Source organism: Canis lupus, chromosome 32 (assembly GCF_048164855.1).
Source record: "Canis lupus baileyi chromosome 32, mCanLup2.hap1, whole genome shotgun sequence".
Lineage (NCBI taxonomy): Eukaryota > Metazoa > Chordata > Mammalia > Carnivora > Canidae > Canis > Canis lupus.
Window position 1 is genome coordinate 9,032,909 of NC_132869.1, and position 14,716 is coordinate 9,047,624.

The window sequence follows — 14,716 nt, forward strand, 5'->3', positions numbered from 1 at the left end:
TTTGTTATAATAACTTCCTCAGTAATAACCATTCTCTCCTTGTTAAACATTTTTCTGTAATTTCAAGCTTTATAATTTTTTTTTGCTTTATAAGTTTATATATGAAAAATCCTCTTTAGGTAGGAACCTTCTCAGGTAAGGGCGTAAATGATGTATATTGGCAACATCATTGTAATAATTGGGCAGTGTTTTGGTGAAAATATAATTGAGCTCCATTTGAAGTAATGGAAAAGGTGAAATTGAAAAAAAAAAAAGATACACCTAGAAGTGGTAAAGCATGGAAGGGTAGGAAGATTTAGAGGTTGGGTTAAGCTTAGAAATGGAATGGAGGGATCCCTGGGTGGCTCAGCAGTTTGGCATCTGCCTTTGGCCCAGGGCGTGATCCTGGAGTCCCGGGATCGAGTCCCATATCGGGCTCCCTGCATGGAGCCTGCTTCTCCCTCTGTGTCTCTGCCTCTCTCTCTATGTCTATCATGAATAAATAAATAAAATCTTTTCTTTTTTTTAAAAAAAAGAAATGGAATGGAGAAATTTTCTGGTACAAATCCATATTAGACGAGAGTGGACCCTAGATAGAAAAAGAAATTAATAAAGGTAGGTCTCAATTCACCAGCACTATATACAGCAGATTTGATTGCCATGCCCAGGGGAACAGAAGTCTGAGAAGCAAAGACCAAGTTGGATTTAATTTCTGATCAGTGGTCATGGGCTATACAATTCAGTAGATACATGAATATTTGTACTTCCAGACATGGTGATTTTCAGGACTTTCTTACTTTCATAGGAAGTAGAGAATTGTTTGCTTAAATGATTTTAAAATTAAAATAGGTATGTATGATATCTTATAGAAAGTCACCAGCACAAATCATAAAGGAAGAGAAATACATTTGACCATGGTAGAAGAAAAGCTTTGTTCTTTGAAAGACATTACAAAAATTAAAAAAGCCATAGATCAGAATATACTTATAATTCACATAATTGGCAAAGGATTACCATCTATTATATAGGGAATTTATGCAAATCAGTAGAAGAAAGACAACTCAGTTGAAAATCAGAGATAATATAGAAAGAATGAAGAGAGCAAGAAGGCATTTGGGTCGATGTATATAATAGGCTTACTAATAACAGAGCAAGAGTATTCTATAAGGGAGATGGGAAACTAAAAAGAAGGCCATTTTTAGGCCAAGGATATTTTGTATATTAGAGTGTTGGGGCTTGTAGGATTTTCCATAACTGTACTGATTTGATAAATGTTTTTTCCAATGTGCAAATTTGAAAATGCAACTGTAATAGGCATTTACCATAAACTACAATAATGTACAGTTTTAGAGTTATTCTGAAATATGTATAACACAGTACTGCTATTTCAGAAGAAACCACATGGATCAACGTAAGACAGGCAAAATTTATCTTCGTATTTGGTCCTCTTCTTTTGCCTTTAACTTTACTGAAGTACCAGTTGAAAATTCTAGAAAGTAAAGGGTGGTGACTAAGAATTTTAGATAGTTTAGAACACTTGCTTAACCCAGTCAATAAGTCCTCCTGGCTCTTTCACTGAAATAGATCCCAAATCAGTTCATTTCTTTTGTGTCCATTATTGTCACTCAAGGCCAATCCAGCATTACCTCTCACCTGGACTTCTGCATTAGTTTTCTAATTTGCTGACTATAGGAGAAAGAATATATTTGATACAATTGTTCAGCTGAGATCAGAGATTAGCAGTTGAGATACAATTTAGATTTTGAAGAATATAATGGAAACCCAGCTATGTTTTACAATAAGAGCCTCTAAATTTAATTAGAATAAAAGCTAATCTGAAAAGTGTTTATTATGTAGTCCACCACCACAGGGAAGAATAGAGCTTTAGTTTGAACTGTTTCAGAAAATTATATTAAAGAACTAATTATTGTCAGATAGACTTTTTATAAAAACATGAATCACTAAAAACAAGTACCTTTCAACTAAGTATTAAAGCAGCTCAGGAAAGAAATTGTGCGTTCTTAGCAAAAAGAATAAGTTGTCATCATAAATAGCTGTTGTCTAAGAGTGATAGACTACAAATATGATACACAGAGAGAGTGAAAATCCAGCAAGTTGTTAGCATTTTAACTCCAAGTATTATTTTTATTTATTTTCCACATTTATTAAAATGGGCTTCTGTTTACATGATCAGGGAAAAATGTTTTTTTGTTAATTTGAATAGAATAATACAATTTGGTTCCTTGCTCTAAAGTTAAAGTCACTTTTATCTAAGGAGAGGATGACAAGTACAAATTTTATTATGCTACAAGGCAGATATGACAACTTGTATGAGCTGCCATTACTCTTTAGATGAGGTTACATATTTTAGACAAAAGAGTTAACTACTTTTATTTGGGATGAATACATTTGAATAGATTATAAGGTAAATAGATTGTAAGTAGATAGATTATAGAAAGGTAAATAGATTATAAGAATTAGAAGCACAGGTGAAAAGATTAACATTGGCAGGAAGGAAGGCCTGTCTTTAAAAACAAACAAAAAACCCTGCCCCACACATTTATGGAACAACTTGAAAAATTTTATGGTACATATTCTAATATTAGGTCTTGAAGCTGGAGGCTGTTATTAAATTATAAACTAATAAAGGCTGTGGTGGGGGGAATACAAATTTATTTATATAAGCTCATGGAATACTTTAAAGCTTGAAGGATCAGCTTGAATAGATAAGGGAAACTGACATATTTGGTATAGTTGAAAGCATGAGATTTTTAAAAAGTATATAAATTACTGATCAGCTTTAAAACTTTTTTTATTGTAAAATGAACAGTGAATCAGGCAGCCTTACTCTTCTACCTAAAATGATCTTTGTTTTATTTGACTTTCCTGGAAAGGACAATACATCTCTTCTAGGTGGCACTTTATAAAGTAGAAAATGTAATCAGGGTAGCAAAGCGAATTAATGTTAGGGATACTTTAAAAAAAATGCATTAAAAGTTCTAAAATATTTATAGTATCTTGAGTAAAGCCAAGATAGTTAAGATATAAATTTTATATTTAAATTACTTTTAATTTATAGATATTAATTATAAAATAATTTGGAAGAAACAGAATTGAAGGGAAAATACCTTACTTCACCATCCCAAAAAGCTACCTAAGGTTTTTATATTTTTTTCTAGTAATTTTATTTATGGAGTTTTTTTGTATGTTTATTTTACAAACATTTTTGTAAAATAAAAAATATGCCGAGAAACATTATACAAATTGTAAATGAGAATTAGTGAGATTCAAAGATGAAAAAATAAGGGTCTGTTCTCTAAAGAAGTTAACTACTCTTATACTCTAAAATCAAAATATACCCTGAGCTTCTGAATGGGTTATTTTACTCCTTGGGTTTTCTAAGTCTTGTAGAACCTAGGATAAAATTCTTAAATGTCCCAGTTTACTGCATAATTAGATAAGGAAGAGTCAGGATCTTACAGTAAAATAAATACTTAAATGCTTGTTGAGAACTTGAATTTTGGTTTTTACCCAAGTTCTACGTTTGTGACTTCATTAAACTTCAAAGGTATTGACCTTTAAATGAATGAGTTTATAGTTCACAGACATTTAAGCTGAACCTAATATTTCTAAGTTATGTGCTATGCTTCTGTGGAATCCTTAGGTTAAATAGTTAACAATCCAAACGCCCATTGTCTAGTATTGATTCTATCCCTCCAAGCTGGTTCTCAGTGTAACAGGCTTCCCTGGCTTCTTGGTATACATGTCATACTTATTTATGGTAGAAGTACTTGTTCTGTCTCATCCTAAGATGAGATCTCATCCTCCCCATCCATCCTGGGGAGGATTCCAATTTGATACCTTTGTCAGACCAGCTTTTACACAATGTACTCAGCATAAACCAGTTCTCTTGAGTTGAAGATTGGTAAGAATGGGGTCTAGAGAGGAATCAGGGCCTCTAAATAACTGAATAATAAAAACTTTAGAACAGAACCTGTAAAGCTAAAGACTTGTAGCACTTCCCTTAAAGAATTAGTTTGACTCCAATAACAGAGAATTCTGGTTGACTGTGTACATTTTATTTTTTCCCAGGTCTTTGAATTACCAGGATGATGACTACAATTTTATTTCTCTGTTTTAGTATTAATAATTAGTACTTCTGTATTGTTTATGTGTCAGGCATTGCTTACATTTATTGAAAGTGTATACAGTAACTTTCTCAAGAACAAACAGCTAGTAAGTTGCTGAGCCAGGATCTAACTTGTGAAAATACGACTTTAGACTCCTCATTCAACCACAACATAGTGACACTTTCAAAGTATACAGCTTTCTGATGAAAAACTTTTGTGAAGAATATATAAAGAACTTCTAAAAATCAGTAATAAAAGCATAATGAAAAATGACCAAAGACTTAAAAAGAGGATGGCATAAAAATGGCCAATAGCCATATGAAAAGTTGTTCAACACCAGGAGTTATCCAGGGAAATTGGTATTAAAACCATAATGGGTTACCACTGCAGACTCAATATATGCAAACTCACTACAATGAGTAAAATTTAAAAGACTGGAAACACCAAATATCAGCAAGGATATGGAGCAACTGAAATTATCATGTATTATGATGGGAATGTATAATGGTAAAACCACTTTGGAAAGCAGTTTGTTAATTTCTTCTGTAGTTACACATACTATCCTGTTAACCCATCAGTTCCATTCCTCTAATTAGGAGAAATGAAAGCAGTTGTCTATAAAAAGACCTTTACAAGAATATTTAACAGCTTTATTCGTAATAGCCGGCAACTAGGAACAATCCAAATGCCCATCAACGTAAGAAAGAATAAATGAATTGTGATGTATTTATTCAGTGAGGAAACTATTTAGCAGTAAAAAAAAAGTGTGAACTAATACGACAACATAATGAGTCCAATAAGTCAGACAAAAAGGGTACAAATGGTGATTGTATGATTCTGTAGATACTGAAGGCCCATAACAGGCAAAACTAGTTATTTGTTAGAAACAGAACAGTGGTCATCTATTTGATGAGTAGGAGGCTTAAGGGGATTTTTTGGAGTCATGAAAATGTTCCATATCTTGATTGTCATGTTGGTTATGCAGATGTGTACATTTGTCAGAATTTGTTGAATTTTATATTTAAGATCAGTATATTATTGTATGTAAAGTATAGCTCAGCAAAATAAATATGGAAAGCGGGAAAAAAAAAAAAAAAGCTAGGAGGAGATTTTAGACAAGGACTAGGACAACAGAAATGAAAGCCAGCATCCTAACACTTTGAACATGCAAAGACACTAAGTAGCATAGAACTATTATATAGATCCTCAATTGATACGCACATAACCAAGATAAGTTTAAGCTATAGTTAATATAATTTTCTAAGAAGTCATCAAGGTACACCACTTGTAGAAAGGATTTCATTAATATTATATTAAAAGTTTGGAACTAAAATACTTAGATGTCATTAATCTAGAATATTAGTTTATGTGATGCATTTCTTAGATTTTACATAAAGAACAGTTGTGGTTAATATTGGCTAGAACTAGAAAGTGGTCTCTTTAGAGTCTGTTAAAAAGAGAGCATGAAGAGTTTCTATAGATGAATCTGCTTGATAAGTTCGTGAAATAAAACATTTGTCTCTATATGATCTGTGATTAGAAGTTGTTAGAAGAAATAGGAAATGTGGCATCTGCACTAAGTGTGTTTGTTTCAGCATTTTATTTATGGTCTAGAAATGTTAGAAACGTAGAGATGTCACAATTAAATGTGCTAAAATACAGCAGTGATTTGTCTTGGTTATATTGCAACAGGTGGACATAAATAGACGTTTGATGGTGGTCTATATAGTTTTACAGTATTTATCTGTGGGGATCTTTTATTACTTATTCCATGGCAATCACATGTGCTTGAACTACTCAAATGATGAATTGAAACACGAGATCTGCAGTCTTTGATTGTAAGGTTTGTCTTCAAAATAAAGATTAACCTTTTAAGTTAGTTTCTGGTTCTTTTACCTCTTTTAAGTAGGTTACTTTGTGGACTATCAAGGAAATAGGAAACATTTTAGTTACCACACATTAATTAATGTCTTTGATTTCTCAAATAAGACTGACAGTTTGGCTGTTTCTTGTTTATGGGAAACCTAATTTCTAATCTTTGCATCTGTTTTAGTAATAGTTATGCACGAGTGCGAGCTGTGGTGATGACCCGGGATGACTCAAGTGGTGGATGGTTACCACTTGGAGGGAGTGGACTAAGCTGCGTCACTGTCTTCAAAGTCCCTCATCAGGAAGAGAATGGCTGTGCTGACTTTTTTATCCGTGGAGAGCGACTCAGGGACAAAATGGTAATAATGTGTCTACTGTTATAATTTTAAGATTCTATAGGATGAATTATCTACTTAAAGTTTGATTAGTATACCATTAGGAAAATGATTTTTGCCCAGGATCAGTGATTATGTTTCTAAGCTTTTTTAATGTTAAAGACGGAGAAATATGCCTCTTTCTTTCCAACTGGTACTCATTAATATGTATGTGTTAGAAGGAAGGTGCATTTTTTTAAAAATTAGGTTTAATGCATGAATAGTCCCCCCAGCTATTAAACCAGCTACCCTCTGCCTTTCCTTCTTTCTCACTACCCCCCAAGACTAGTGGCTGACAAACTATATTCCACTGGGTATTAGGAAATACCCAGGCCTGCCACATGTTTTTGTATGACCCATGAGTTAAGAATGGTTTTTACATTTTTTAATGATTGAAAAAAAAAAAAAAACTGAAGAAGAGTAATAATTTTGTGACACATGAAAATTACATAAAATTCAAATTTCAATGTCCATAAATCCAGTTTTATTCAAACATAACCTAGCTCATTCACTTCCATTTTATCTGTGGCTGCTTTTATACTATAATGACAGAACTGGATAGTTGCAGCAGAGACCATAAGTATCTGGACCCTCATGGAAAATTTTACTGGCTCCTACCCTGGACTCTGTTTTCTCAGGTTCTTTCTCTTAATTCTCTATTAATTTAGTTATTCTAGGCTTATAAGACTGATTGCCAGCCTAGTTTTTACACTACTATCTTCTACTCAGATGAGTATTTTCTTCTATCCATGTATTTTAAAATTTGAGTCTAAACTTTGATAGTGTTAGGCATTTACTCTCTTTTAATTGGTGTAGAAAGCTCTTTTTTTTCTTTCATTTCTGAGCCTCCCTCAAAAAAACTCAACTGTGATCATACCTGAAAAGCTGAGTAATGTTAATGTCATTTTGCATCAAGCAAAAGGAAAGCATGCATTTCGAAGCAAAATGAGAGTAAAATGCCAAGAATTTCCAAGACTCTTGAAAATAACTAGAATTTCCTTTCAATGCACAATTGTGGACTAGTTTGTGAGCCCACTTAGCATCAATAATGTTATTCTATTGAAAATGTGTTTTAAGTTCCAAATAATTCTTTTAATACACAAACGTTTTAAATAATTACTTTTAATTCTGGTTTGGTTTCTAGTTATTTTTTACTACTGAATCCCTTTAGTTATTTAGCAAGTTGCCCGACTTGCCTATGCCCCAGTTTCTGCCTCAGTTAAATGGGGAGTTACTGTAAATGCTCTTGAAAGCTTTCCAACTCTGTTTTTTGAGTTTATGATGCATTCCTGATAATGTCTCTCAATTAACCAGAATGTGGTTTTAGGATTGTAGGAAACCCCAGTTGAAGTCATAAGTGTATATAATAAATTTAACCTATCATCTCTAAAAGTTTAAATATTTAAAGGTGGTTTTGACCTTGCATAAGATGGTGGATGGCATATACTAATGCTTCTTTAAATAAGCCATATAAACTTTTAACCAAGAACCTATGGTCACCTCCCTTGGAATTTATGCTTGTCTGAGCTCATAATAACGGGTGTTGTTGGGGAAGTTGTAGATTTTAGGAACTGAGTGAAATAGTGAAGATTTAAGGCATGTTTTAATTTAGGAAAAAAGAAGAGAGGTCAAAGATGGAGAAAGAGTTGGAGAAAAAAGCTTGCTAGAAAAAGCATAAATACAAAGAAATGATGACCTTGATGTCAATTAGAGAAAAGAAAATCAGAGTGAAACAGAATATTAATTACATTAATAAAAATGGATAGTTTACTTTAGGATAGATAATTCAATACAGGATTAAATCTGCATTAACTAGGAGTGAAGTTGGTCAGAGAAAGCTCAGATTGATTGATTGATGGTTGTTCAGAGTGTGGCTTTGACATAAAGCTACTGAGAATAAAACTGGGATTCAGAAAGAACACACAAAACTTATTTCCTTATGTCAGGACTTAATTTGAGGCCGTAACCTAATCCTAGGGTATAGAGTCATAATAATAGATTAACAAGAAAATAGGTTTTTCTGAAAGAAGCACTGACCTAGGAATCAGAACATTTGTTTCACCTGACCATTTCACCTAGAGGAATCTTGTTATTTTTGAGACAGGGATGATAAGTGTATCTCTGTATAGACATTAAAGGAAAATCACTTTCAGTTGGAAGTTTGCCACTTAATAGGGATTAGCTGTAGTAAAGAGTTTTAGAGTTATGGGGACCTGTGTGACCAAAGGCAGAGGAAGTAATGCATGGATATAAATTGAAAATAGCAAAGTTTTGTGGAATCTCAAGACAAATGGGACAGGGACATTGAAATAAACAGATTATTTGGCCCCTTCTCCTGGGTAATACACATCTGACCAAGATACTTCTAAAACAATAATAGAATTGAAGTATGTATCTTTTTCATTATCACCACATTTTGGGATCATTAATATCCTTATCTGTAGATATTTTTATTGCTTGGTTTTATTTAATCCACTTTTCTGGATTCTAGTTTCATGATTTATCAAAAAAAAAAAAAGTACTTTATGACTATCAAGTCTGTAAGCTTAAAAATTCTTCCCAGGTTAATGATGGTTGACTTTAAAATCTTTGGTGAGTAAACTGCATTTTACTGTTGTCCCTATGTAATAGTTAATCAACGCTTGGTAAACATTGTGTTCTGTACCCATTTTTTATGTTACATCTTAGAATCTTCTACCTTACATGAATTCTAGAAATGAAGTAACATACCTGCCTTTCATACCCCATTAAAAAAACTTGTGTCCTTTAAGAAAGAATCAGTAATTAGTAATCTGAGACCACTTGTATAGTTAATTAAAGAAATACTAGGTAATATTTTAAAGAGTATGCATAGGGACGTCTGGGTGGCTCAGTGGTTGAGCGTCTGCTTTCAGCTCAGGTCGTGATCCCAGAGTCCTGGGATCGAGTCCCGCATCAGGCTTCTTGCAAGGAACCTGCTTCTCCCTCTGCCTGTCTCTGCCTCTCTCTCTGTGTCTCTCATGAATAAATTAATAAAATCTTAAAAAACAAAAAAAGAATATGTATAAGTTAGAATACTGATTTCATTAATAGTAGTGAAGAAGAAAGATGGCTTTTCTCAAGGGTAAAAAACACTTTGGTAGAAGATTTTTTTCCAGCATTTGATTTACATTTACTTGTACTAAAAATGTCTTGTTACACTTCGCAAAGGGTTATATTTCACCTTTTTTTATGAGAGAACATGAATAAAGAGCAGGCTGATTGGGATTTTTATCAGGAAGGTAGCATTTTGTGTAATTAGGTCAGTACTCATTCATTCATTTATTGGTTCATTCATTCAGACAGGTTGGAAGTTATTTACTATGATGCATACCTATAACTTGCCTGTTTTTATGATGCTTACAAAGGTAGAATTTATTTCTCAGGCTACCCTTTCATACTCTAAATTAGAGCTTTTCAACCTGTGTGCCATGAATAGGTTAAAGTGGCTGGAGCCTCTAGACTCCTTGCCTCTTCACCACCAGCTAGCTGCTCCTCCTCTTTCCTGGTTGTGTTACAAATGTTCTTTTTCTAAGTATGCCTGAGGAAGCAGTTGGGAAGTTCTGCTCTACATTGACTTTCATACTTTATTGGTGATTGAGAAGGAATTAAAAAGAAACACCAGGCTTTGGTATTGTAGCCTGAGATAATGAAATGTTACCTTTCTTCTAGACACTTGGGGTTGGGTGGAATAGTTTTCAAAATTGTTTTTTGGATTAAAGTAAATAGGTTGTGGATAGAAATGGTTTTAAAAGTTAAAATGCCTATAAGATAATGGTTTTATTGTTTTAAAAGACATTTTTAAAATGGGGTTTCCTTCTGGTTACTAGAGCCTAAAACAAAATTAGAATGTTTGTTTCCTAGGAAGAAAATAAAGTGGTTAATATATAGCAGTGGCTTTTTTAAAAATGAGACTCCCCTACTCTCCACCTTTGGAAACCTTGTAAGATTGATCATCTTTCTGCCCTGGAATGAACTTTATAAAAGTACAGAACAACGATTTTCTGCTTAGCCTTCCCACTGTGCCTCTGTGAGTTATTCCATTGTGAAACCTCAGTCCTTCTAGAGAACTTTTCCTTCTCTGAAAATCAATTAAATTAACTAGCTTTTCTCTTAGGATTCAGGAGCTCTGTCTCTTGAAAGCTACTGATTCTATTCACCATAACCATAATACCACAGAGTTAGGGGGAAGAGTGGGAGTAGATATAGTTCAGCATTTTTATTGCTCCTTATTCCTCTTATGTAGAATATTACTCGATCATCCATGTATATACATCCCTCTGTTGACACTATGCCATTCAGATCATTCTCTAGCTTTCATTTTCATCCATTGGCCGTAGCAGTTCCTTTGCATAGCCAACTTTTCCACATCTGAGCCTCATCATTGTTTTTGGCGGCTTTTCTTTGCATAGTCTTGACCTTCTGGTCTTTATTTCAGCAACCTACTTTCCTGGATCTGGTTGTTATTCAAAGCTGTTCTATTTGAGGAATTTTACAATTTCCTGTCATTTCTATTTTATTCCCCTTTTCTTGCTCTTAGGGTGTTCTGCTTACTGTATCACTTTGTACCTCCAATTTTCTCCTGATTTCACTAGACTCCTTCTGGCTTCAGTATCTTTCTTATTATTTTCTTTTTTAAGCCAGTCTAAATTTTTCTTGTCAATCATTCAAACCACGCTCATTCATATTTCAGTCGCCAGTATGTGCTGAGTTCTTGGCTCACCTTGCACTTAAGGAACTTCATTGAATCCTGCACTACTAAAAAGAAATACTCTCTTTGTAAAAGTGAGTATTTCATGTAACAAATATTTATTGAGTAGCTACTTAGTGCTAGACACTGTTCTAGGCACTGGGTTATGTAAATAAACAATATCCCAGTTTTTAAGGCAATATGCATTTGGTGAGAGACAAAGAAATATTATAATAAACAAAACAAATACTATGCTAGACAGTTCTAAGTGCTAAGGGGAAAAAACAAATCCGGGAAAGGAGATAGGGAATTTTTTGTAAGGAGGCTTGTTAAAACTTTAGGTAGGGATAACCAAGGAAGGTTTTATTGAGAAAAAGTAGGTAACATTTGAGTAAAGATTTCTATTTGGATAAGGCCTTATGTTTAGTTTATATGTTTGAATTTTCAAGTCTTGAGTATCCTTAAAGTAGAGGAATCTGTATTTTTTGGCTGAGACTTTATGCTACACTATGCAAGATCTTGAACTTTTTTTGTGGACTTGGTGAATGGATTCATATCGTTCAACAGTAACAGTCGTAGACCTAGAAATTAGCGATTCTTCCATTTATTAAAAAAAGTGGTTTTTAAATAAAAAGTGACTCTTTCATTCTTTTCATCTCTGCTATTCTCCTGTCTTGCCTGTATTCCTGTAGATAAAGCTCCTAATAATTTTCATGGCCCAGTTTTACTTAACTTTCTCTAGCTTCTATATTGCTTATCAGACTGAACTTATAAAACCTGGGTCTAATATTTCTTTAGTAATCCAAAAATTACCTTGAGACAGTTCTGTCTCCTTATCTCAACACAAAAAAAATTATAATCTGGTCACTACTTGTTTTTTCTTTCTTTTTTTTTTTTTTCCTAGCTGTCTTGAATTTATCTGCCTATTGCCCAAAGCAGTCCCTTTTCATGATGTTGCATTATTCATTCATGATTCACCAAAAGCATGTACTGAAATTATGGAAATGCCTTCCCTTCTTTTACATTAACTAAATAACTGTAAAGATAGCATGTTAAGAGTTTATATGGAATAGAGAACGTAGGCAGACAGCTTGTGAGTACTGAGGAAATGGTAACAGAAGGAACAATTGCCTTTTTATTGTCACAGGTAAGGTCACAGATAGAAAAAACAGGAAAATTGTGTTAGAGAAAGCACCTTGGGCAAACCAGTTTTCCTGGGAAGAATTGGAATGCAAGAAATGCTAATAATATTCATCTAATCCAAAATTACCAATTCTTTTTAGGGTCAATCCATTGAAAAGATAATAAATTGTACTATTAATGACTTATATGTCTTGCTGTGAATTTTGCGACTTTCTCCCAGCAGAGAAAGAATTAAAGAGTTAATTCTTTATTCTTTGCCAATATTCCTTGAGAAAAAAAGCTGCCTGTTGTCATTTCTATTCTTTCTCTTCTGGAGCCGAGCAATAGCTGTTCCTTGAAAATTAAGATTTGGAGTATGTCCCACATTACCTTTCTGGTTGCTTTTATTTTGTCTTTTCAGAAAACTTCAGCTTAACACTTGCTTCAGCACTCTCTTTAACTACCTATAGTATACTTCCTCTTTAATATTTAATTATTAGTTTTAAAGTAATATTTCATTCTTTAATGATTGATTTATACTGGTTAATATGGTCTTTCAGGCTCATCAGGATTATCTTGGCTTCATATTTCTGCTTTATACCTGATGGTGATATACTGCACATCCCTTCCATTACATTCTAACTGCCATTAAACTATTAACAATAGCTAATAGCCTCCCTGATAGCTAAATTAAAGCTCAAACTCTTGGACCCCAAATTATTGACTTCAGCTATAAACATTTCCTAACTACTTTTGCTTTATTAGAATCTAAATATAATGTAGCATACCTTTAACTGATTAGTTGATTGATACTATTCTTTTAATCAATCAACAGGTACTTGAGTGCCTTCTATCTGCTAGACTTTTTAAGTTTATGATATGCAGTCTGAGGGTTTGACTTCTTATATTAAGAAGTCTTCTTATATTAAGAAGAAGTATAGACTTCTCATATTAGTCTGTTTGGCACCCATAACAAAATGCCACAGATAGCTGCCTTAAACAGTAGAAATTTATTGCAAAGTCAGAGATCTAGATGCCAACTGATTCATTTTCTGATGAGAGCTTTTCTTCTTGATTTCAGAAGGATGCAGTTCAATCCATACCAGTGCTTATTCAGTTCTCCTGGTTTGTCAATTGCTAAGCAAATATTTCACTTTTTAACTACTTTTAATTTATGTAGAGTTTAATATCTGCTAATACTAGTTTCCCCCCTCATTATTCGTCTTTACCCTTTTTGCTCATTCAGAACATTAAACAATTTTTCTTTTGGTATAGGTACACTCATTTAAGTTTTTTGCCTACATACATAAAAAATGTGTGACTGTTGTAAATGATTTTTTTTGGGGGGGGAGATCATTTCTGATATCCTTTAAAGCTCATTCATGCAACTTATCTTCCTTTTGTATAGCATTGTATAGTTAGAACTTCAGAATAAGGTTAAATGTTTGTGCTAATGTTGGCTTCTTTGTGAATTTAATGGAATTTCTAGTGTTGCAGACACAAGTATGATTTACTTACTGCTTTCAGATATCCTTTATTATAAGAAAGTGTCCTTAATGTTTCTTATGTTCCCTCATGGAAGTTGATATTCATTTTTTGAAATCTAGTTTTGCGTATGTTCCAGAGACTTTGTAATTGATATTTTTATTCAGACAAATTATAGATTACTAATTGGTGTAAGGAATAATATGAAGAGATCCTGTTACTTTTTACCAAGTTTTCCCATTGGTAACATTGTGCAAAACAGTAGTATAATCATAATCAGAATGTATATTCACATTGATACAAGTCATCATATTCAGATTTTCCTACATGTACAAATTGGTGTGTATTTAGAACCATACAGTTTTACCACCCACAGAAAAGATACAGAATAACTCAGTAACCACAAGAATCATCCCTCCTGTTACTCTTTTATAACCACATCCACCTCCTCCTTGGCCTGGCAACCACTCATCTATTCTCCATTTCTGTAATTTTGTAATTTCAAAAAATGTATAATTGGAATCATAAATAAGTAACCTTTCAGGATTGGCTTTTTTCATTCACTGTTGTACCCTGAGGATTCATTCAGATTGTTGAGTGTATCAATACTTCCTTTTTATTGTTGGCTAGTGTTCTGTGATGTCTTTGTACCAGATTTGTTTAACCATTGACTCATTGAAGGACATCTAGGCTGTTTCCAATTTTATGCTATTGAAAATAAAGCTGCTCTGAACATTCATGTGCAAGTTTTTCTCTGAACCTAAGTTTTATTTCTCTGGAATAAATGACCCAAGAGTGCAATTCTTGAGTATATGATAGTTTTGTAAGAAACTGCCCAATTTTTTCCAAGAGTGGCTATGCTGTTACATTTCCATTAGCAAAGTATAAACGATCCAATTTCTAGGCATTCTTGCCAGCATTTTGTGTAGTTACTATTTTTTCTTATAGTCATTCTGATAGGTATGTAGTGAGAGCTCATCATGGTTTTAATTTGTATTTCCCAATGGCTAATGATGTTGAATATCTTTATATGTGCTTTTTGAACAGAA

At 33.2% G+C, this 14,716-nt stretch overlaps 1 protein-coding gene across 3 annotated transcripts in view; it reads left to right on the plus strand.

Annotated features, from left to right (window-relative positions):
- SPRED1 (sprouty related EVH1 domain containing 1) overlaps positions 1-14,716 on the plus strand; it is a 121,178-nt gene that overhangs the window by 55,129 nt on the left and 51,333 nt on the right. For 2 of the 3 annotated variants that reach the window (XM_072808717.1, XM_072808719.1), the window contains exon 2: positions 6,163-6,337. In XM_072808717.1, the coding sequence (XP_072664818.1) occupies positions 6,163-6,337 (175 nt within the window). The remainder of the gene's footprint in view (positions 1-6,162; positions 6,338-14,716) is intronic. The other variant, XM_072808718.1, reaches the window with a different exon arrangement.